At 43.7% G+C, this 24,809-nt stretch overlaps 1 protein-coding gene across 1 annotated transcript; it reads right to left on the bottom strand.

Annotated features, from left to right (window-relative positions):
* Positions 1–1,211: 1,211 nt before the first annotated feature.
* On the bottom strand, positions 1,212–24,540 carry fhdc3 (FH2 domain containing 3; the record flags this gene model as incomplete). Its single annotated transcript, XM_083656710.1, has 12 exons — positions 1,212–2,267; positions 7,721–7,885; positions 8,125–8,242; positions 8,383–8,453; positions 9,234–9,341; positions 9,441–9,511; positions 9,651–9,751; positions 10,789–10,874; positions 11,303–11,405; positions 19,965–20,026; positions 23,149–23,529; positions 24,514–24,540. The coding sequence occupies 12 exons, from the start codon at positions 24,538–24,540 to the stop codon at positions 1,212–1,214; spliced, it is 2,349 nt and encodes a 782-aa protein (XP_083512836.1).
* Positions 24,541–24,809: the final 269 nt, after the last annotated feature.

Below are 24,809 nucleotides of genomic sequence, written 5' to 3'. Positions count from 1 at the left end.
CTCCGGCGCTGACATAACACTGTTCCAAGCACCAGAATATTCTCTCTCTGCTTGTGCACAAGGCTTTGCTTTAGGCTTTTGTATTGACAACAGAAATCTAAGTATGAAGAAACGGTCACAGCTGAGAATCAACACTGGCCCTATTGTCATTTCACAATGTGCCTCTGCACTGTGGGGAAGCTCAATGTGCTTCATGAAAACTCTCCATTCCCAAATACCTCCTTTCATTCCATTCATTTTGTCCCATCATTTGGAAATGCAGACATCAGCCAAAGTCCCCATTGAGGGGGCTGCCAGAGGGAGGGATGCATGCAGGCGCAAGAAAAGGAGTCTGTGTGTCAAGCGGTTTCTTCCAGAGAGTATTATTACACTGTGGGAGCAGCCAAATGGAATGGTTGTAAACAAACACCGTTGCCGTGGTAACACAGCCGAACGTCTCCCTCTCGGGTCCCACATGTCTTCCTACTGGTGAATATAGACACAGCAGGGTGGCACAGCAGTGTGTCCGGCAACTAAACCTCTACGTGCTCCCTCTTCAAATGCTTTTCTGGGTTAGCGCATCAGCCAACAGTTTGACATGTCAATTGGTCTAAAACAAATTCCTGCTCTCCGTTTTGAGAGGACAGTATAAAAAGGTGCTCGCCAGCGCACACATTTCAAACATTTTAGAGACGATTCAGTGAAGTATATGGATTAGAGATTCCTCCTGAGGTACAGCCTAACCTCTGGGTTACCTGTAGATTCCTCCTCAGGTACAGCCTAACCTCTGGGTTACCTGTAGATTCCTCCTCAGGTACAGCCTAACCTCTGGGTTACCTGTGCCACGGCCTTCCAGCTAGCCTGACGGGAGAAGAAATAATAGATGAAGTGGAAGGCAAGCAGGCGAAACTGAGCAGTGTCACTAAGGAGACATCAATACCAGTCAGACTTCAGAGGATTTCATAAAGGGTCAAATAGGAGAGCCTTGCTGAGACTCAGCTACAGAGCTAAATATAATATAAATATATATATAAATATTTCAGATTGAAAATGAGTGAATATTTGAAATTAGATACAGTCCATTATGAAATAATAATTATTAAAGAACGATTTTATTGTTCACACACAAGTTAAAACACCAAAACAAGTCCCTAGTTGCCTGGTAAAACTGTAAAACATAATAAAAGCACAATACAATCTAAAAAGAAATAAGACAAAAAAAATTGATTGATTTAAGGGTTGGCTGCCCTGAAGTTCTGTTCTTCCACATCGGAAGGTCTACTCCGGCCTCCGATGCGGGTGAAGAAGGACAGCCACCCAGACCCCAGCCTGAAGCCAGATGCTGGAGATTTCCTGGTTTCATCTAAAGAGAGCGACCTGAGCAGAAGTCCCTGGGAAGGCGCTCTCTGACTGGGGCAATCGGGAAGGGACACGGACCCCCCAGATGTCGACGGCTGACCGTCTGGGCACGGGGTATGAGGTAGATCGGTTGGAGCGGTTGGAGAGGCGAGGGTCGAATACCAGACTTCATCATCAGGGTCATCGCCGCTGCATAGGGAGGAGAGTCTGCGGATGGGGGGCTGTCTGTTGTATGGGGGGCGGGTGGTCCCATGGGGGCAGGTAAAAGGGCTTAGGATCGTCCATGGGGAGCCAGGATTCCCATTGCTGCCAAAGAAGACATCCCTGGTTCTAGGGCGAGGGGTGCGTGGGGTAGCAGGTGTGGCCTCAGCTCTCTCTGGTCGCTGAGGGGTTCCTGCGACGTTATCCCCGGTCCCACCGAGGCTGCGAAGCACCTTCCGACTCACCTCGCGCATCTTCTCCACTTCCTCCTTCCTTCCCAGTGCCACTGCCTGCTCTTGCCCTTTCTGCAGCTTGGGTAGCCTCTTCTTCTCTGTGCTTCTCACTTGTCCGCCGCTCCCTGAGCAAACATCTGGTTCTCCTACCGACCGGTCCGTCCGTGGACTGCACTCACTGGGGGATCCTTCGATTGTGGGCAGCACACTCCGCCTGTACCTGGCTACACGCTCTGGAGCTGTGGTCAGAAAGCTGTGTAGGGCCGACTCCAAGCAAGAGGTCTCCTTATTGGGCAGCTCGGACCATGTGGAATGCCGTTTAGCCACGCCCTCTGGAGCTGCGGACAGAAGTCTGTGTAGGGCCGACTCCAAGCAAGACGTCTCCTTAGCAGGCTTAGTCTCGAGGCCGGGGCATGTGTTGTGGCGTTTGGCTGAAAGACGTAAACTATCCTTCTGCTTGCGCCTCAGCTCTGCTGCCTCTCGCTCTCGGTTTTCCTGTAGCAGAACAAAGAGAGGAAGTAAGATACAATATAATGGAGGTTAAGTGGGCAGTGGTCATCAAAAACCAGGAAATAACTCAGGTGTCCTCATAAATATTTAGGTGTATGAATAGTAGGGATGTCACAATATATCGTCCCACAATATATCGCGATATCAAAACTTGACATTATGTATCGTTGAGACGAAATCTCATATCGTGAGAAAAAGAAGCTGAATATGGTGGCACTGATCTGCATCTGATTGCATGCTCGCTCTCCTTTTCATTGCTTTGTTTGCACAGACGAGGGACGTTAGACACGGAGGATGAAAATGGTGAAATTACTCAAAATAGCGTGGAGGATGCCCCCTCAACTTACAAATCGATCGCAAAAAAATACTTAAAATATCGTATTGTTATCGTGAACCCAATATCGGGTATCGTATCGTGAACTGAGTGTATCATGACACCCCTAATGAATAGACAACATTCTCTGCTGTAAACTACATTGACAACCTGTGCAATAAACTACAACAGAGGCTTTATTTATTTTTTAAGGCGGTTGAGGCTGTACGGAGTGAGCAGCCACAGCATGCTGCCATTTTCCCGGGCGATTTTAGAGTGTGATCAGATATGCATAATAGCATCATGGTTTGGCAACTTTACTGTTCAACTGAGAAGCAGGCTCAGCATGCACAAAATGCCCATGAAAATAATAGGAAAGAAAGAATAATGAGAACACACAAACCCACACAAAGCCTATACGAGCAAGCAGTAATCGAACAAGCAAAAACAAAAAATCACTGCAGACTGGCAACACCCCCCTCTTCTCTGAAGACCAAACTCGGTGACATCAGGCAGGAGGCTCTGGGTGGCAAAGTGCAAATCAAACTACCAGAAGCCATCTTTTGTTCCAGACTCCATTAAGCTGCCCAATTTAACACGTTCACTGCCATTGACGAGATATCTCGGCTTACAAAATCCAACGGTTGACTGCCAATGACGAGATATCTCGGCTTAAAATTTTTTTTTTTTTTTTTGACGGTGGGACGTGGATCAACGCTCCCCACGTCTCCTATAAAAATATTGGAGTCACCGAATGTGTACAACCCATTCCACCGACCCACTAAGTGGCGACAGTGTTCTCCAGACTAGAGGAAGGCAAGCAAAAAGCAGTGTGAGGAAGCCATTCTCATGAAAATGGATTGGCGAAAACGCTTTCACTTTCGCGCTTGGGAGCTGGCGGTGGGGTTTTGCAAATTTGCATAATAGATTACGGGTGGAACACACTTTGAAACACGCAGCATAAATAAGACCAGAATCGCAAAAGCTTCATCAAAGCTCTCAACACAAACCCCAAGAAACGAGCGAGCCCATATCCAGACTTGCCCAGCGGCCGCCAGCAGACAGGCACAGCAGCAGCAAAGCAGTGAGCCTGGTGACGCGAGGTTACAGCAAGCCAAGAACACACACGGAGGGAGGAGTTTGAAGGAGAGGGGTGTTTCCTGCTGTTATGGAGGAAATTACTGTTCAAAACTATTGTTTAGATGTCTGACGTCTTACTGATGCCAAAAATGAATGGTTAAAGTGACTGTTCTATCGAATTTCACAAAAAGCCGTTTATCTCAGAATAAATTTTCAGACGCTGAAACCATGCTGTATTCAACTGCTAATGCTTACATAACTACTAACTCTACAAACTAACTCTTTTAGACAGAGAAAGCACACATTCTATTAGTTCTTTTGAGATATTGTGTGTTCACAAAATCCTAACAGAAACGAATCCTCGGCTCTTGAAAGATGAGCCAGAATCCTCAAAAAAAAACCTTGGCAGAAGCTAACTACAGTATTGAAAAACGGCTGGCAGTGAATGTGTTAACAAACCTCCAACAAAGAGGAACTGGCACCAGATAATTATGCAGCTTATGCCTCTGGAGTTCATGACATCTATGCTGCACTCAACAACCGATGTCTTTTATAAAGTGTGGGAGCCTTACTTGAAATATATTGACCCTAACCTAGCAACACTGACTATTTGATACCTCAACCGAAGTGATATTGCCACCTGATTATTGCCTTTTGCCTTGTACATCTAATTTAATTTAATTTATTGTATTCTCATTCATTTGTCCATCCTTTCCTTTACTGTTGTCCACATATATGTCTTTGCTAACTTGTGACGTGTCTGAGCTGCCCTGTCTTTTTGTTTTTTTTGTCTTTGTCGTTGTCTTGTCTTATAAAATTTAAAATTGAATAAAAATATTATTGAAAAAAAAAAGCTGCCCAATTTGAATACAAAATCTTGTGCAATAGAGCAACGTGTAATGACACTCAAGTGCTGTTAGCACTTGCACTTTACAGTCAGCTGAATTCTGATACCAGGCCTAGATCTTAGTGCAATAGAGAGATGTGCAATAACACACAAGCACTTGGCACTTGACCTCCTACACTGTAGGACCTACAGTCTCTTGGCTAAGCTGTCATGTTGTCATTGTTTTGATGTGAAGCCCTAGCACCGTGTCAAATGCTTCTATGTTGTGTGATTTGTGTCATGTTTTACAGTATATGAAGCAACTGTGTACTGTGCCCATGACAAAGTTCACCCTCGGGGGCATTAAGGTTTAACCACTGACATAAATAATACGGACAGAGCTATCCCATTGATCTTGGTCTCCCGTTTGGAGTTGAAACGTTGGCCGTTACCATCTTGATTTTTTGTCAGCAGAGTGCGAGGGAATGGGTTGAGTCCTTCGGCACCTCACGTGAGATGGGAGTTTCCCAGAGCCGCAGCTCCACCTGCTAATTGGTCCGTGATCACTGGACAGGCGATCTGGTTTGCTTGGATACTGCCTTATCATCTCTTTCCTGGTGAAGCACAAGCCCCAAAATCATGATCAGGAGACTGGGGCTGACAAACAGGTTGACAGTTTTGACGGGGTTGCCTCGGATTGCTGTGGAGATGCCGGTCCGATTCCTGAGGCTCACCAGATCTACTCTACAGACGGTTGTTACCCACAGACACGAGGACGCGGCGCCAAAGGAGAGCTACAAAAAAGCGGGAAGATCACTTGCTCGTTCTACTATCTCTTCTGCTTTGTGGTGACGTTCATCCATGCCCAGGACCAGAGACTAGTGCTCTCCATAAGTTGGACTCCATCCTGGACAATATTTTTTTCTCCAAAGGTCTTAACGTACTCCACCTCAACATTAGAAGTCTCATTCCAAAAATAACCAAAATCTGACAGCTCTGCATAAACAGTAAGGTTGAATTACCGTAAATTCCGGACTATAAGGCGCACCGGTATATAAGCCGCAGCAGCAAAATTTACTGTTTTTTACATATATAAGCCGCACCGGACTATAAGCCGCGGGTGTTTTGATGTTTAATTACCATATGTAAGGGTTCGTGCACAGAGAGGAATGTCGGGAAAGAGATGGCTGTTTGGGGAAGCTCCCATTTATTAACATTTCAACAAAAGGTGCTGTCAACAATCAAACCAGGTACCGTAATCCTTGTCTTCATCTTTTAGGTGAAGGTGCAGCGTCAAAAACAGAGTCAGAGTCAAAGTCAAGTCACTAATCCTCGTCTTCCTCTTCTTCCTCCGTACTGAAACCAGCAAAGTCCTCAACTTCAGTGTCGGAAACGAACAGGTTCAGGGTGGCTTCGTCAACCACTCTCCTCTCTCCTTCGTTGTCACTCTCAAAACCAAGGAACTCCTCTTCGTCACTGTCGGTGTCGGAATCGAACAGCCTCTGAAGGCGCCCAGCTGTGCGATCATCACGCAGCAGTCCAGCCTTTCAGAACCCGAATGGAGTTTGTGGTCTTGATGGCTGCTTTCACGGAATCTGTTATATGAGCCCTCATGCTGTCGAGAACGAGCAAAGCTTTTTTTTGGTGAAAGAATCCTCCAGGGCGCTTGACGTAGCACTCAGCCAGCCACTCCTTCATGACACTTTCCATCATCCACCCTTTCTTGTTGACTCGAGGCATATCCCACTGGGAATTTTCTCTTTCGGCATCGTAATCCGCTTAAAAATCACCATTGGCGGCAGCTTTACTCCAGATGCAGAGCAGGCCAGAACACAAGTGAAATTCGTTCTCTCGTGCCCAGTGGTTCTCAATGTGATCGACGATTCACCTTTCTTGTTAACAGTCCGAGTGAGTGGCAGGTCGAACGTCAAAGGCACTTCATCCATATTTATGATCTGCTCCGGTTCGATGGAATATTCCTTGATCTTCCTTTGTGTGAATTCGCCGAAGTTTGTGATTTTCTCCTGGTAGTCGGGGGAGGGAGTTGTTGGCCGAGTGGCCGTTTGCTTACCGTAATTACCATATGTAAGGGGTCACGCACAGAGGGGATTGTCGGGAAAGAGATGGCTGTTTGAGGAAGCTCCCATTTACCGTATTACCGTAACATTTCAACAAAACAACATAACACAACACCACCTTTGTTTATTTTTACAGTGCACACAGTGTCCGCGGTGTGGTGAAAAGAGGGCAAGAGAGGAAATTAAAACAGAAGTGGATTTATAGTTAGAAAGAGTGCTAAAAAAGAGAGATTTTATTTGTATTTTTTTTTTTTTTCTGAAAAAATCCATAGATAAGCCGCACCGTTATATAAGCCGCAGGGCCAAAAAACGGGGGAAAAGCCGCGGCTTATAGTCCGGAATTTACGGTACTCTGTTTTAGTGAGACATGGCTTGATGATTCAGTTACTGAAGCGGAGATTGAAATTGAAAACTATGTAGTACAGTAGTTAGGAGAGACCGTAACCGCAAAGGCGGGGGGGTTTGCATTTATATCAGATCTGATATTGGTTTTAATTTTCGTTCCGATTTAAGACATAACCTACTAGAGGCTGTGTGGGTTGATATTTTACTTCCTAAGTGTAAACCTATCCTTTTAGGCAACTGCTACAGACCTCCTAATCAGAGCAACTTTATTGAATTACTTATGTATGCTCCAGTTATGCCAAATTTAGTGAGTGTGAGGTTATTATTGTTGGGGGTTTTAATATTGGTATGGGCAAAATAGACAATCCTGGAACTAAGGCACTTATGAACTTCAACGGCTTGTTTGATTTGCATCGGTTGATTGATAAACCCACCCACAGAGATGTATGCTCTACATCCCAATCAGTCATTGATCTCATTATGGTGTTGGATGAATCTAAAATGTCTAAAAGTGGTGTCATCGTGTATGATGTATCAGTGATGATTTGTTAACATACTTTACAAGGAAAGTCAGGAGGTCCCCTGTAAATTGCCATAATAAAGTGAAAAGCAGAAGGCTTAGAAGGTATAATATTGATAATTTTATTAAGATCCAGGACCAATTTCTTCAAACTGGAGAGGACCATCTCCTTGATCCTCTATGGACCAGCTTCCTTACGAACAGATTCTCTCTGTTGCATCTCTTCTGCACACTATACTATTTATGCATTTAGAAATATACTCTCGGTCATCTCACCTTTATTGCTATGGCAAACTTCTTGAAAAAAGAATGGAAGATGGAGCAGCACTCGTCCAGTTTGAAGGTAGCTGGATCTTCACAGAAATACTCGGCCACAGCATGGCTCAGGGAGCGGAGCTCCTGGACAGACGACTCCACATCAGCCAGCTTGGCCTCAGCCCTCTGAGAGATCAAAACATACAGCAGATGACCTTTCAGCAAAGTAGCGGTATACTGTATAAATGCAAAAAAGCGCATAAAGAAATCTCAAGTTCAGTTGGTGCTTTTGCTATGCAGTGGAATAGGGATACTTTAACAACTTACAGAAAATCATTAAAAAGGAGAAAAGCTGCTCGAACGCTCAACCTAAAACTCATAAGATCAGCCCAATCTCTTTCAGACCCAACTTGGGAAATCCTCACCATGAGAAAGGTCTCCATCTGTTGCAGTAAGTCCGGTTGTCGGCTGGCATACAATTTCACTTCCTTGATCCTCTTGACTTCTCTTTCAAAGTCTGCCATGACCTCCTCTTTGCAAATTCTAAGTGGTAACCAACAACATTCATAATTTACACAACATACTGCAAAACAACACAAAATCATTGATTCTACTAATCTGATTCAATTTCAAATACATGGCAACATTGGAAGCTAGTGTGTGAATGAATATAAAATAGCCACCTAGATGCCATCCCGATGTGTTTGAGCTGGCTGGAAAACATCAGCAGCTCGGGATCAATCTCCTCAGCTTGCTGTGGGAAGACAAAGCAGGGAGGGCAACGGTGAGTTAACGAGTTGGAGAGTGGGAATCAAATAAATTATGTCACTGTCAAGAGACCCAGCGGGATAGTTAGCAATGATGTCACTGTCAAGAAACCCAGCGGGATAGTTAGCAATGATGTCACTCGACCGCAGCCCCCCCCCCCCTGATTTTTTTATCCCATTTTTATCCCCCATTAGTGCTAATTTTAATTTATTTATCCTGGTTGCTGCACCACCCTCTGACGATCTGGGGAGAGCCAAAACTGGCTCCATGCTTCCTCCGAGACATGGGCAGTAGCCAGCCGCTTCTTTTCACCTGACAGGGGAAGCTTCACCGGTAGGACATAGCACGTGGGAGGATCACGCTATTCCAACGAGTTCCCCTCCCTCCGAACAGGCGCAACCAGAAGAGGCACCACATCAGCAACCAGGATATTGCATGTTTTGGTGTGGGGTTCCTATACAAAGGAAACCCCCAGGGAGCACGGGGAGAACATGCAAACTCCACACAGAAAGGCCCTTTTTTGACGACCCCAACCTAGGCGGTGGGCACTCGAGGACATGCAGACGGGCACACACTCCTTCAGCGCTCACAGCGTCACAGGTGGGAATCGAACCCAGGACCTTCTAGCTGTGAGGCGACAGCGCTTACCACTGCACCACCGTACCCCCCTGCAATGATGTCACTGTTAAGAGAACCAGCGGGATAGTTGGCAGGGCTTTCTCTGATTTCACAAATCTTTCCTGTCCTTCACATGGCTCCTCCTCACCTTGGCGACATAGTGCATGAGGTTCATGCCAGGCTTGTTGGCCTTGGTATCTGCCAACTTGAGCAGAGAGGTCATCCTGAAGCCAATGGCATTGCCACTGTACCCTCCCTGAAGAATACACATTTCAACAATCAATTTATCAGTATAAGAAATGCAGTCACAAGGCATACTTAATAAAACCATATAGTTATGAAGGAGAATACCAACAGCGTTCATGTAGTTCCCAGCTTTCAATACCAGCAGAATGATTGAGTGCAGTTCCTCACAGTCCAGCAGTTCTGAGGGAGAGAAGAGAGAGAGAAAAGAACAAGACAACATGAGAAGTGAAGAGGAAAAGGCAGATCCATGGAGGGGGGTTGTCAGCAGGTAGGTGTGTGTGTGTGTGTGTGTGTGTGTGTGTGTGTGTGTGTGTGTTACCAGTAGCTGCTTTCGTCATCACATCAACAGAGTTCTTCACCTCAACCATAAGTGGGAGGAATTCCTCCCTCAGCACCATAGTCTTCAGGAGCTCCTCATAACTAAAAGGCAAGACATGCCATGTCTGATAATTACTACATTTGCCGTCATCAATCATTTCAACTCTTTCACTATCAACAATTTAAGCCCAAAGAAATAAACCTTTCACTGTCAACATTGACTACGTTCACATGCACACAACATTGCACTATTATTCGGAAAATGACAATATTCTGAATTTGATGAGCGTCATGTAAACGGCATATTCCAGTTGCATTTTCCGAATTTGGCCTTTTTCCGAATTTAGCATTTTCCGATTAAGACATCTGGGTTATTCCAGTATTATTCGGGTTTTAGCAGGATTCTTTGATCACGTATACAGCGCATTCGGAATATGTGTCTCAATCAGGGTTTTTACCACAGTTTGCGACGCCTCTTGCCTGTTTGCAGTCATCTGATGTGTGCCAGAAGCGCTAGAAGAGGCGATATGATCATATAATCCATCATCTCTCGCATGCAAAAAGGAAAGCCCACATTCCTAACCCTAACCCTAACCCTAACAACCTAGCCTAAGTTTAATATGAAAAACTTGGATATCGCAACGCCAAACTTTTCAGCAGCAAGCTCCTGAAATGGACCAGATGCTGCTGGTAAGAATACAGTCAGGGCTCCTGTTGGTTCTCAACAGAAAAACTCGTACCTGCATCTCTCTCTCTCCCCCCACGTGGAAAGGCGAGCTACGGCTGCATGTAAACGGGGATATTAGTGGATTATTAATTTAGTCGGAATATTGTCTTTTTACGAATATGGGCAAAAAACTAAATTTTGTATGCATGTAAACCTAGTCATTGTAGCAACTTAAGGGTTTTTATTACAAATACTTGTTACTTGAAAGTAATCGCTCAATTTAAGTGAAATTCAGATGATTCAGGCTTCAAAATGATTACTTTTTGCCAGTAAATTTATTGAGATTTCAAAGAATTCAAATAATAGTCATTGAGTTTTACTTGCATGTGGACAAGCATTTCATAACATTATCAGTTATAAACACCACCTAAAACAGTGTACATTTTGCTTTGGAAAACCTCTTCAGACTCACCCTGGTACTTTAACCAGCTGCACCATGAAACGATCAGCCTCAGGTAACAGGGAGAGGTTCCCACTGAATGCCAGCAGCTGCTTCACCTGTACAGTGGCAACACTTTGATTCAACAAACATGGCTGAGGTTTTCAGTCCCTCTCATATGAAACAAACATGGCTGAGGTTTTCAGTCCCTCTCACAGATCTTGCAAGAAAACTGGACAGGGAGCATCAACATGTTTTGCGCTAAAGTGAGATATAAGCATTCAAACATAGTTGCACATACTGTTCCAGAATGATTGCAAAATCTTAACATGTCACTTGTGGAAATATAGATTAAATTGTGAATCTAAACGATATATTAAAGCCCTTTACCTATCAAATACAATTCTACTGTATGATCAGGAAACTGGCCTTAGAGCAGAGTGCTTACTCCAAGGCACCCAATACTCATGATGCACATTTTATGCATATGGGGTCAACTCTCCCATAAAGAGGACAGATGAGAACAGAAGAGTGGAGTTGCCGTTACCTCACTGCTTTCTGGCAGCAGCTTACACAGCTCTTGGACTTTGCCCGGTCCAAATCTGAGCCAATTCCCCCGAGCAATGTCCTCCACCATTTCTGTCACTGGCCTGCAGAGGGAGACAAAAGACAACACTAAGCAAGAGGCACGTCAGCTGCCTAATGTCCCACCTTCATCACCATGATTTATTAAACATAACCAGTTATGTCAATGAGGTCATTATAATTAGGCTAATTAATGCATTAGATAGCAAATATTTATATGTCAACACACTTGTCTTCACATTACACATGGGTGGTATTGGTATGAACTGGTTAATATGAAGTGGAAAATCTCTTTCCCCATGTATGCAGCAAGGTGCTCCAAAAACAAATCAGATCATCTAATCTATAGGAGGAACCTGTGCTGCAAGTATGAGGTTTCTATCATCTATTGTTCCGAGTTATTGTTTTCACAAGTAGTCATGGGCTGGTATGAGATTTTGATGGTATGATATCATAACCTTAAGCAAAAATACCACGGTTTCACAGTATTATGCACATCTATAATGTATTATTGTAAAATAAAGATAAAAATCATTGAACAAAATGTATTATATTTTTAAATAACAGAACATTTGTAAACGATGTAGGCCTATGTTAAGTTAACAGTATGTTAGGGGGTATAGTATAACAGATATAACATAATCAAATTATTTATTTTAGTATAAAGGGAAAGCTTACGATATGATAACGGTGGTTGCTTGGTATCACGGTTATCGTCACATCCCTATTCACAAGACCGACGTCACCATGACAACAAGATGTTGTATCATAGCATGTGTACCGTGGTGGCAGGACAGCAATCAATATTCTAAATGTCTGTTGAGATATTCAGTTCACACAAAGTACTTTATAGCACAAGTTTAACGTCAAAATATTCCCCCTTGTTTTATATTTTGATGTTCTGCTCATGACAAAATGCCTTCAATCAATATTCTTACAACGTCCCGCCAGTAACAAACTGGCTTCATACATGTATGGCATTATAAAGCACACTTTCATCAACTGACACACAGACACTCACTCCATTTCAATTTGACTGAAAGACATTTATGTTGACAATCAGGCGTCATCACAGCGCTTAGCTGTTAACGCACACTGACAAGTGCATTTGATATTCAAAGTACGAGCTAAATGAACCTTGAACTGAAAGTAGCATCATCCAGATAAGGTTCAGGAGCAGAAGCTGGCTCCGGTGCTGAAGAGGCTACCTACCTACTTAACTCATTCACTGCCAATATCTGACTGGCATTTTTGGCACAGGCCAAGTATTTCCATAATGTTTGGTCATCTTTCAAGACCCACAGTAAATTCTGTACTAGGACTACAGTGATGTCCAATACCTCGAAATGAAGATCTAAGTCTCTACTTTCACCCCCAAAAAGAAAGTTAGCTTTTAGCATGTTCTGTACTCTACTTATAACCCTTTTTATACACCCCATGTTCACCAAAAAAGCCTGTCTGGGAAGAGAAAAGGGAGAAAAAAGCATTTTTGTAAAAGGGCACAATCTCAGGCATAACTCACTCTCAATTCTTTTATTTTGAACTGTATTGACATCAGACATGTAAATATTATTCGTTAGGACACAAATGACAAAAAAAAAAATATATATATATATATACACACATAAAGTGCTTTTTTTTTACATTCAACAATACAGTTTACTCGGTGTGAGTGTGCAGACAGACAGACAGACAGACAGACAGACAGACAGACAGACAGACAGACAGACAGACAGACAGACAGACAGACAGACACACACACACACACACACACACGATCCCCCTTTTAGATTTCTAACCCAACATAGGATAAGCAATAACCACGCCCTGTGGCGCTGGGATTGGCCAGGAGCAACACTGGAGGGCGAGCAGCCCAGCGATTTCATGAACCAACTGAAGAGCTCTTGAGAAGGACAGCGGGCTGCTGTGAGTGCCTTCTGCCCGCTGCTGCCTAGCTGTTCCTGTGTTTATTTTGATTTGTTCTGGTACACCGTCCTCGTCCATGTCTCCCTGTCATATCTATGATCGTTCCCGTTTTCCCCTCGGCTATTCAACACGTCCTCACCGCCCTCGCAAACTGATCGATCATTTCCTCATTCCTCCGATGATCAAACACATCTCTTGATTACTTTCTCCCGTTTTCTCCTGGCTGGCACAGAGGAAGGCGACTCCAGCTCGGCGTTTCAATTGCGTTTCTCCTGTCTGCACAAGGAAGCGTTACCCGTTCTCTGCTTTCCCTCTGCTCAATTTCAAAACAACAGCTGCGGTATGTGTTTGATCGCGTGCTGTCGGCTACCCTTTGAAGGCAGGGACCTGTCTCTGTGTGACAGGCTGGGCAAGTGTTTGCTGCAGGCGCTGCACCAATAAAAACAAAAACACGTCAAACACGTCCTTGGCGGGGAAGGCCATTGCTGATAACACGTCAAAGACGTCATTGGCGGTGAATGAGTTAATATACAACACTATACTAATACTATACTATGCTATATGTATATAGTATAAAACACTTAGTGTAAAAGTACACAGGATCTAATGTACTGTAACTATCCGTTGTGGCTCTATTATGGCTCGGAGGTTAGAGGAGAAGGGGAAGAGTACAAGCACAGATGTTTTACTCAATTAGGCCCAGGGTCGTACTGAAATACAACATCGAAAATTTGAATTCCCCCCCGTCTTTATTTTTTTGCTCCAACTGAAATGTTTTATGGTCACTCATGATTCAGTAGGTCAGGGGTTGGCTTGGTTCCAACCTTACAACTTGTAATATAAGGATTTTTCGAAATGTCTATGGAGAAAATGAATGGGAAACACTTCCGGGGCAAGAGATGTCACTGGACTGTTCAGCTCTATACCAAACAGCTTCTCTTTTAATCCAGTTACAGTGGACAGAATTTGAAAATTGTTAAAGGACCTTAACACATTGACTGCCAGCCGTTTTTTTCTTGCTGTAGGTAGCTTCTGCCAAGCCGTTTTTTGAGGATTGTGGCTCATTTTACAAGAGCCGAGGATTATTTTCTGCTTGGAGTTTGTGAACATACAATATCTCAAAAGTACTAATAGAATGTGTACTTTCTCTGTCTAAAAGAGTTAGTTTGTAGAGTTAGTACCGTAAATTCCGGACTATAAGCCGCACCTTTTTTCCCGTTTTTTGGCCTTTTTTGGCCCCTGCGGCTTATATAACGGTGCGGCTTATCTATGGATTTAAAAAAAAAAAAAAAAAAAAAAATCTCTCTTTTTTAGCACTCTTTCTAACTATAAATCCACTTCTGTTTTAATTTCCTCTCTTGCCCTCTTTTCACCACACTGTATGACACTGTATGACACTGTATGACACTGTATGACACTGTATGACACTGTGTGCACTGTAAATAACAACACAGGTGGTGTTGTGTTATGTTGTTTTGTTGAAATGTTAATAAATGGGAGCATTACAAATGGTAATTAAACATTAAAACACACAAAAAAAACAAACATTAAAACACCCGCGGCTTATAGTCCGGTGCGGCTTATATAAGAAAAAAATAGTCAACTTTGCAGGTGCGGCTTATACACCGGTGCGGCTTATAGTCCGGAATTTACGGTAGTTATGTAAGCATTAGCAGTTGAATACAGCATGGTTTTAGCGTCAGAAAAAATATTCAGAGATAAACGGCTTTTTGTGAAATTCGATAGAACTGTCACTTTAACCATTCATTTTTGGCTCTCTCTCTCTCTCTCTCTCCCTCCCCCTCTCGCTCTCTCTCTCTCTCCCTTCCCCTCGCTCTCCCTCCCTCTCTCTCTCTCTCTCTCTCTCTCTCCCTCCCTCTCGCTCTCCCTCCCTCTCTCTCTCTCTCCCTCCCTCTCGGGAGGGAGACGCACTAGGTTTAATCCTAGTGAGAGGGGGAGAGGGAGAGAGAGAGAGAGAGAGAGGGAGGGAGGGAGAGAGAGAGAGCGAGAGAGAGAGAGAGAGGGAGAGAGCGAGAGGGAGAGTTGCTTCAACTCCTCCCTCCGTGGGCGTTCTTCTTGGCTGCAGCGGCCGTCACAGTCTCAGTGCTTTTGCTGCTGTCCTGTGCCTGTCTGCACGGCCGCTGTTTGAGGAAGTCGGCATGGACTCGCTCGCTTCTTGGAGTTTTGGTTGAGAGAAGCTTTTGCGATTCTGGTCATATTTATGCTGCGTGTTTCAAAGTGTGTTCCACCTGTAATGTATTATGTAAATTTGCAATCCCGCATCGCCAGCAATCAGCGCGAAAACGAGAGCGTTTTCCCCCATCCATTTTCATGAGAATGGCTGGGGTGAGAATGGCGTGACAAGTTAAAAAAATGCTTGCCTTCTCTAGTCAGGAGAGCACTGTTGCCACTTAGTGGGTCGGTGGAATGGGTTGTAAACGTTCGGTGGCTCCAATAATTATATAAGAGATGTAAAAGGGTTAGATGCACATCCCACGGTCAAAAAAAAAAAAATCATTTTTTTGACGAGTCAAGTCGTCGCTGGCAGTGAACAGCTGGATTGTGTTTGACGACTACACTCGTCGTTGGCAATTAACGTGTTAACTGTGTGAATTGCGAAAGCTAAAGGCCTGGATAATAGCTCTGCCAGCCAGGTTTTTGAAAGCTAAAGGCCTGGATAATAGCTCTGCCAGCCAGGTTTTTGAAAGCTAAAAGGCCTGGATAATATTACATTATGTCATTTGGGAGACGCATTTATCCAAAGCGACTTACAATAACACATTTTTGTCAGGAATAGAGCAACTATGTAACACAGTCTATGATAACTACAACTTCTGGAGGAACAGTGGTACAAGTTAAGGTTATTTTTTATTTTTTTTTTTTTTAAGAGAGAGAAAGAAGTTAGACCAAGAAGGGCCTAGATGGAGCCTGAAAAGGTGAGTCTTTAGTCTTTTCCGAAAGATCGGCAGTGATTCAGCCATCCTGACCGAAGGTGGAAGCTCGTTCCACCATTGAGGTGCCAGGGACGAGAAGAGTCGTGAATGGGATGAGCGACTTTTGAGCCCCCGTAGTGAAGGAGGGGCGAGGCGTCCTGCGCTGGTGGAGGAGCAGAGGGAACGGTGAGAGATTTGGAGCCTGACCATAGATTGTAAGTACAGAGGGGCTGTCTGGTGTACTGCCCTGTAGGCCAGAACCAGTGTTTTGAATTGAATGCGTGCCGAGATGGGAAGCCAGTGAAGGTCCCGGAAGAGGGGAGAGACATGAAAGAATTTGGGTTGGTTGAATACCAGACGGGCTGCAGCGTTCTGAATGAGCTGAAGCGGTCGGATGGCTACAGCAGGTAGCCCAGCCAGAAGAACATTGCAGTAGTCCAGGCGAGAGATGACAAGTGCCTGGACCAGGAGTTGTGTCGCTTCCCTTGTGAGAAACGGACGGATTTTGCGGATGTTGTACAGGGAGAACCTGCAGGAGCGGGCAGTTGCTGCGATATAGGCTGAGTTGGACAGCTGATTGTCGAGGATCACCCCGAGGTTCTTAGCTGTTTGAGAGGGAAACACGGTAGTGTTGTCAATGGAGATGGAAAGGTCAATGAGGGGACAGTCTTTCCCAGGGAGGAAGAGTAGCTCTGTTTTCCCAAGATTTAGCTTGAGATGGTGGGCAGACATCTCTGCCAGCCAGGTTTTTGAAAGCTAAAGGCCTGGATAATATCTCTGCCAGCCAGGTGTTTGAAAGCTAAAGGCCTGGATAATAGCTCTGCCAGCCAGGTTTTTGAAAGATCCAGCCAACCTGACAGCGCATTTTGTTGCACATGTCCATCTATCTTTAGAGCAGGGTACTGTTCCAAATGACATGAAACATTCCTAAGTTATCCCACTTAAAAAAGGGCAATAGGTCAGATACGGGGAATTATGGACACGTTTCTATTCTTAGTGTCACCTCTAAAATCCTGGAGAAAGTAATCCATGAGAAGTTATCAGTAGGCCTACATGAATAATGCAAATCTGTCTGACTTTCAAGCAGGCTTCCCGAAGTGTTATTCAACTGCCTCTTGTTTGCTTTATTTAGTTAGAGTTCATTAACATGTGAAATGATGCTGGTAAATTGTTGTGGTATGATTTTAATTGATTTACAAAAGCATGGGAATGGTAGTCTGCAAATTACAAAATGTCAGTGCTACTAGCAGTGTTGTTGCGGTTTTCTTTGGTTTTTGAAACGGCCGCATTATCGTTATTGAAAGCTGTCTAGTGTTATGTTTCTTAGCTTTTGGGTTTGTTTATTGTTTATTGCTGTCAAGTCATCCAGGACCACGATGGAAATAAGTCTGTGACGTTATTGTGTCATCCTTGACAGATTTTAAAGCTATGAAGTATTTGTCCATTTGCTTTTTAATCTTTGTCAAATAAAACTAAACTAAACTAATCCACAGGGCGTTTCTTTTCCATCCTCACTGTTCAGCCTCACCTACTAGTTCAGCATGACTATAATGTCTTCCTGTTACAAAGCTTTCGCGTCCACCAATTCAATGGCCGCCACCAGGGCTGACCCAGGGCTTCGGATCCAGCCAACTGCCTCGAAGTATCCCTGGATGACATTTCGGTGATGACATCATCACCCCGACGATGAGATCACAATGCGATCAGTGACATCAGACATCAGGTGACGTCCCGACCGGTGATGTCATAACCAGCTGGACAATGCTAGACTATAGTCAATATGACATCATCGAACAAGTGTGACATCACTAAGCGGGACGAGAGATGAGTTATGACATCATCAGTCATACTTCCAATCCAGCCAGGCTATATAAAAGGTTTGCACAGGACAAGTTTAGTGTTCTCAGTTCGACTTCCATGACACCCAGGAGAACATGCAGGGTCAGAAACAGCTACAGAAGCGGACTCCAGCCCCAGAGATATGATATGGATGAGGACGAGCGATTTGGCTCTCCTTGTGGCGGTTCCCCAGGCTGGTGTCCAGACCGATCTGATATGAATGAAGAGACCGAAGTGGAGTGGGCCTTGGAGCCTGGATATGGAGCATCGGAGATCTGGCACCCAGTGGTGCTCTGCGCTGGAGTGATGAAGAAGGCCGGTGGAAAGACAAAATGGGCATAACTGGTGGCGAGGTGCTAAGTGGCAACCAGTCAGCAGCACCACATCAGACGAGTGGGTAATGATAGAGCAGAGTGCTCTAGGACCAGACCATCTGGTTCCAGAGCGGGTAAGAAGGTGGGACCTTGACTATGTTCTGACAGACGTATCTGAGACAATGCAAGCTAAACAAACCACCGAGAGACCGCGAGCACGAGCTCCAGCGGACTAGAGATCGCGAGCTCCACGAGGAACATCAGCGGACCACCTCTCTAACAAATGAGGACTTTGGTGGGACTTGGTCATCCCTGGCTGCCTGACAACCAGCCAGGTCCTACCGGACCTCTACTACACTTCCTATCGTTTAAAGGAGAACTTCACCGATTTTATTTTTTATTTTTAACGGTTTATTTTGAACATGATAATCACACATATCGGAAAACATACTGTAAATGGTTTTGCAGTCATTCATTTAGTTTGATAGTTATTGAGTTGATTTAAAGTTGATGCCAGTGATGTCATTTGTCCATGAATGACATCACTGGCATATCCAAAAACTAAATGGTTTTGCAGTTATTCATTTGAGAGTTGATTTGAGTTAATGACAGTGATGTCATTTGTGCAGTAATGACATCACTGGCATCAATTTTAATTCAAATCAACTCTCAATAACTTTCAAAACTATTTTATTTTATTTTACAGAAGGTGTTGTTTCCTAACTTGCAATCTGGGCACCCAGAGTCGATCAGACTAATATGACTCTGGCACAGACGGCCAATATTCAGGGGTTTCCGCTGTATAGTGGATGTCTGCGCCAAGACTTCCATTTCCGTGCGCCGCGGTTATTGTTTACAGTCCAATTGTCGCGAAAATGGAGTTGGAGCTGATTGATTGTAGATCCAGATGACATTTCGGCTAATAATAATAATAATAATATATAGCTGCATATGCGACGTCATCGGACTGTAAACAATGATGGATGTAGTGGGGATGTCCGCTCAACAGTGGAAACCCCGAAATATCATCCGTATGTCCCAGTCATATTAGTCATCAGACTGATGGGATGCACCGATCCACTTTTTTCACTTCCGATCCCGCTACCTGAATTTGGATATCTGCCGATACCGATATTATGCCGATACCAATATTTTTTTGAATATACAGTATAGGCAAAGATTTTGCCAATTAAAGATTTTTTTTTAAATATACCTTGCAAAAAGCAGACAAAATTAAGAAAATATACAAGGCAAAGAAGGATACTATTATACATGGCCCTGTGCTGGAATTGCAAAAAAAAAAAAAACTACCCCATTCTACTCCCCGTGGAAAGGGCACTTTAATTTATTTTAATATGGTCCCTTGAGATAAAGGGCATGTTGGATTAGTGACGAATGACAGTGGAAGTAGATCGAGCTTTGACATCTGGATTTCTGACTGACCCAGTTTGACATGGAAGTCAAACCTTATTTACACAACCTTATTAATCGCTTACCACGTTTCCCTCTCATATCCTGCTATGCATTCTTCATTTACTCAATTTCTCTTTAAACATTCTCACCAACACCTCTCTCTCTTTGTGTGTAGATTTGACCTCCGCTGTTTCCTTACCTCTTGAACTGTTTCAGGAAGATCCCAATATTCATGCTATTTTTGGAGTTGAGGATTGAGACCTAAAGAGAAAGAAATGAATGATCATGGATACCGATCAAAAACAATGCAATTCCATCTATGTTCATCCACGTTCAAATGAGAACAACAAAAACAAGTCAGATGAGTGGACACTAGATGCCATTTCAATGGTGCAACTTTGTTTTAGTTCTCATAATAGCCCACACTCAGTTTTGTACAGTATAGTCCAGTTTTTGACAAAGCAGTAAATACATTATTACATACTGTATGCATAAACAGGTATAACAACAAAACAACAACAAAATAATAATGCGTGATTATTGATGATAAACCCATTTGGAAAACAGATAAAATCTAAATTGTCCAAAGCTATTGCAATCCTTTACAAGACAAAATAACTATTAAATAATAAATCTTTCTACATATTGTATTGTTCTCTCTTTGTTCCATACATTAATTCCTGTGTGGAAGTTTGGGGGAACACCTACAAAACGAACATTGATTCAATAATTAAGCTACAAAAGAGAGCCATAAGAATCGTAAATCGTTCAAAATATTGCGACCCAACCAACCCACTCTTTATCAAATTAAATACATTAAGATTTGTAGATCTAGTCGAGCTTAGAACTTCTCTTAGAAAGGCTTAGGCACATAACAACCTTCTTCCTAACTGCATTCAGAAAATGTTTTCACCCAGAGTTAATCGGTATGAACTCAGGGGAACTTGTATGTTTAAAGAAATTGGAGTAAGGACAAACTTTAAAAGTAGATGCATCTCTGTTAAAGGGGTACACCTGTGGAATAGTCTCTGCGATAAGGTAAAATTGTGTAAATCTATCTGTAAATTCAAAAGAATGTTTAAACTTAGGAGCGCTTTATAAATACAAAACCTTAGTATGACCAAGTATATAAAGCTATCTTAATGCTTCTACGATTTAATGTAAATCTTGGTTTTCATTGTTAATTGATTCTTGCAACTGTCTTATTTTCTGTTTGATGTAATGAAATGTAAAAAGGGTAGGTATACATAAGCTACGGCTTCAGCCTACACCTTTTCGGCCCTTTTATGTATAACGTACATTATTACTGCAGTGCATCTATGTGAAACTGACAAATGCACAGAAATAAATTACTACTACTACTAATAATAAGGCCAATGTGAACATGAAATTTTCCATCATCATTGAGGAAGCAAACATGGTACCAACTATCGTTTATGATACAACACTTCCTCATTGATGAACAAATTTCTATGGGAACCTTAAAACATCAGTTCCCATTTGTGAGCACATAACTTCCCTGGCCGTCTGAGGTTACAAATGTTCAAGGAGGTCTGCATCTCTTACTGCATGTCACACTTTGCTGTCTTGCTATCTGCCATCCCCCCACCTCCGCCGACCCTGATCTGTAAAAAAATGGGTGGGTGGATGGGGTGTTATCTGATATTATGTCTATAGACGGTTTTCACCAGAGCGCAACCCCACAACACTACCTTTTTCTCAGCATTCGGCAAACTGCAGAAATATTCACTTGACATCGTTACTTTTGTTTTCACCGCTCAGCTGTATAGACGGTTTTCACGGAATGGTCAGTCCTGCACTTGAATGTTTTTTTTTCTTTTATGTCCATAGCAAACACTGCAACAGGAAGTGAGCGGGGGGTTAAATTTAGAATGTTTTTGTTGTCAAGTTAAAACCGTCTATACTAAGATATACATGTATGTTTGATATTTTTGAAGTATGGATTTGCATTAACTCATTGAGTGCCAATGACGACAATCGTCGTCAATTCGAATACTAACGTAGAGTGCCAATGACGACGATTGTCGTCAATTGCGTTTTTTGACGGTGGGACGTGGATCAAAGCCAGATCCATCTCCTGTGAAAGTATGGTGGATGTTGAATGTGTATAACCTATTTTACCGACCCATTAGGTGGCGACAGTGCTCTCCAGATTAGAGAAAGTTGAGTAAAAAACAGAGAAGAAGTCGTTATGGAAACGGAAACGGCATCGGTATGCATCGAAATGCATGAAGCATAACGACACCAGCGTCTTTCTGAAAAGTTACATTATTCTCAGCTGGGAGCCGGCGACACGCTGTGAAAAAGCGGGGTGCAGCGCACTTTTCAGTGCAGAGCAAACGCAGAGCAAACGCAGCAGAGCCACCGGAGACACTCCCACGGAGGAGGAGGAGGGGGGTGGGGCACGCAGGGCAGCATACAACCATTGACAGTAAACACAGACCCAGACAGCAGGCTCGATGGACAGAGACAGGCAAACAAGCTAGAATATCTGATGCCCACCAGCAGTAAATCAAGACCAGCAAGAAGGTGTAGGGTCTGCGCACGCAGGGGCCAGCGCTGCTGGTTGCAGCTAAAAAATATTATTTGGCCAAACAAAATTCCTTTGTTTTCACTGTTTTATTGAAGGAAATTATTTTTGAGGTGTCACATCAGAAAATATTAGCTTCAGAGTCAGTGATGTGCTTGAAATGCTTCATTTCACAAAAGGCTGAATATCTCAGCTTCTAAATTGAAACGTGTGTTTTTGCTGAAATCCACCTATCTTCTCCGGCTGATAACTAAAGAACGGAAAATTATATCAATAAACTTTCTTTTGCTGATGATACAATAGAGTCTCCTCGTTCTTTGTGCGTGTTCAGTGTTTACATAGTAATATCACACAATATTCTGTGGGCCTCGAGAAATCACTGAAAACGCTCTGAAACTCTGGCACTGGGAGCGTCCGTTCTCCAAAAGTGGCTGGCACTCAATGAGTTAATGTTCTTCTCTATGTACCCGTTTCTATATACTTTATTGAACTGCTAATGATTATTTTTGGATGTCTATCACCCTTTGGTTTGGATGGTTAACCACACCTGCCACCATAGAGCTCATCAGCCTATGGGTGTGCATGATTTATAAATAATGTGGGTGTGGTTTCCATTTTTCAAACATTTTGATCGGACGAAGATCCAAATAGGATCGAAACATTGTCATTATTTAACTTGTGGCATGGCGTTGGTGTGCAGGCGTCACCAATTATTTCATCGTTTTCTGATAGCCTTGCACTTACATGATGTGCGTATAATTACTCTCATTCAAACCCGTCACTCTCTAAACAAAGTTTAAAATATGGCACACGTGGGGGCCCAATTCATTACCTGCGGCTGCTGGGGGAAGGGGGCTGTGCCTTCGAACCTCCTCGAACCCACAGCCAAACTCCTGCGTTGAGAGGCTCGCGTGTCGGCCAGGCTGAACAGCTCGTCCATGCTCCGGAAGTCCAGCACCAGGTCCTTCTGCAGCCGCTGAGCCGTCCAGACGTTGCGCTTCCCCAGGACGCACTGGCTGGGGATGGCGTCCCAGTTCACCTTTTTCATGGAGCGCCGCTGGACCACGTTGCGAGGAAAGGAAAAAGGAGGCGGCGGCGGCGGGGGAGGCAGGGGAGCAGGAGGGGGTGGAGGCGGTGGAGGAGCGGGGAGGTTAGGAGGTGCAGTGATGGGAAGAGGGCCAGGAGAAGAAGCTGGGTGCTCTGAAACCTCAGCCTGGGCATTTGGAGGAGGAGGAGGAGAGGCGTCCCGAGATGGAGGTGGAGGTGGTGTTAAAACCAACGTTCCCTCCATTTGGGATCTCCGTAATCCAAAGTCTATAGGAGGAATTAGCCTGCTGCTATCCACTCAGATCTGAAGAGACATCAGAAACAAAAGGTTATTAAAGTCCCTGGAAACCAAAATCCACAAAAACGTTCTAACTATGTTATTTAGGGTCTTATGTTAGTAATTGTGTGCCTCCGAAATTATTATACATTACTTTCAACCCAAAGCCTTAAAATCGACACTTTTCTACAAGATTCTACAAGGTACTTCCTCATTGAAGAGAGCAGTGCGCGAGGTGCTAAAATGCAGGAGCTTATGACGTCATAAGCTCTATATAACCTTTGTCCACGCGCGCAACTCGCCCTTCTCCTTTTGTCCAACACAAAGTGGGAGGGAGACAGACACTGAGCGAGCGCTGTGGGGGCAAAGAACGGACAGATCTCTTCCTCTCAGCAACACGCGAACACACACACACACACACACACACTCTCTCTTTCCCTCTCTCTCCGAGAGAGAGAGAGACATTTCCCTGCTGCAGATGGGACACGCCCACACAGTCCGCGGGAGAAAATACACTCTAAAAAATAATTGATTCTCATGACTTTTGCCACGACTGTCAAACCTAAATTTATATACTTTGCGACGTTCATCATTGTTCAAATTTGGCTGGTGGCTTATTAACATAGGGTCCTGTGATGTGATGAACTCAAAATGCTAAATAATAATAAAATATTTCTGGTTTCCAGGGACTTTAAGTTATATCTAGGGCTGCCCTCTATTAGTCGATTCATTAATTAGTTGTTGAGAAGAGTCTTAGTCGACCAAGTTTCATTAGTCGGTTAGTCGCAGTAAGAAGAAAAAACACTCAAACTCCATTGGGGAGCGGAGTTTTGTGGTTAAAAAGATAAGACCAGGATTGCCAACTTTGGATACCTGGCTGGAGTGAGATTTTGACGCCATCAATCTACAAAGCAAGGAATGTGTGTGTGCGTGCATGCGTGTCCCTTCTCCTCGTGTGTGTGAGCATATCTTTCCGTTCATCCGATCTACTTCACACTTGGCAGGTGTATTGATTGGCAGGTGTATTGCTGGGGAATCAATACTAATCAACTAATCGCTATTAGTCGACTAAGAAAATCTTTGGTCGAGGGCAGCCCTACTTAAATCATCTGTCAATAAAACAGTTATCATCCAAACCAATGTTCCTGCTCTTAATACATTTATATGTT

Source organism: Poromitra crassiceps (genome assembly GCF_964638095.1).
Source record: "Poromitra crassiceps genome assembly, chromosome: 1".
NCBI classification, from domain to species: Eukaryota; Metazoa; Chordata; class Actinopteri; order Beryciformes; family Melamphaidae; genus Poromitra; species Poromitra crassiceps.
Note: the sequence above shows the minus strand (reverse complement) of the source record. Positions and strands in the feature narration are given on the sequence as shown.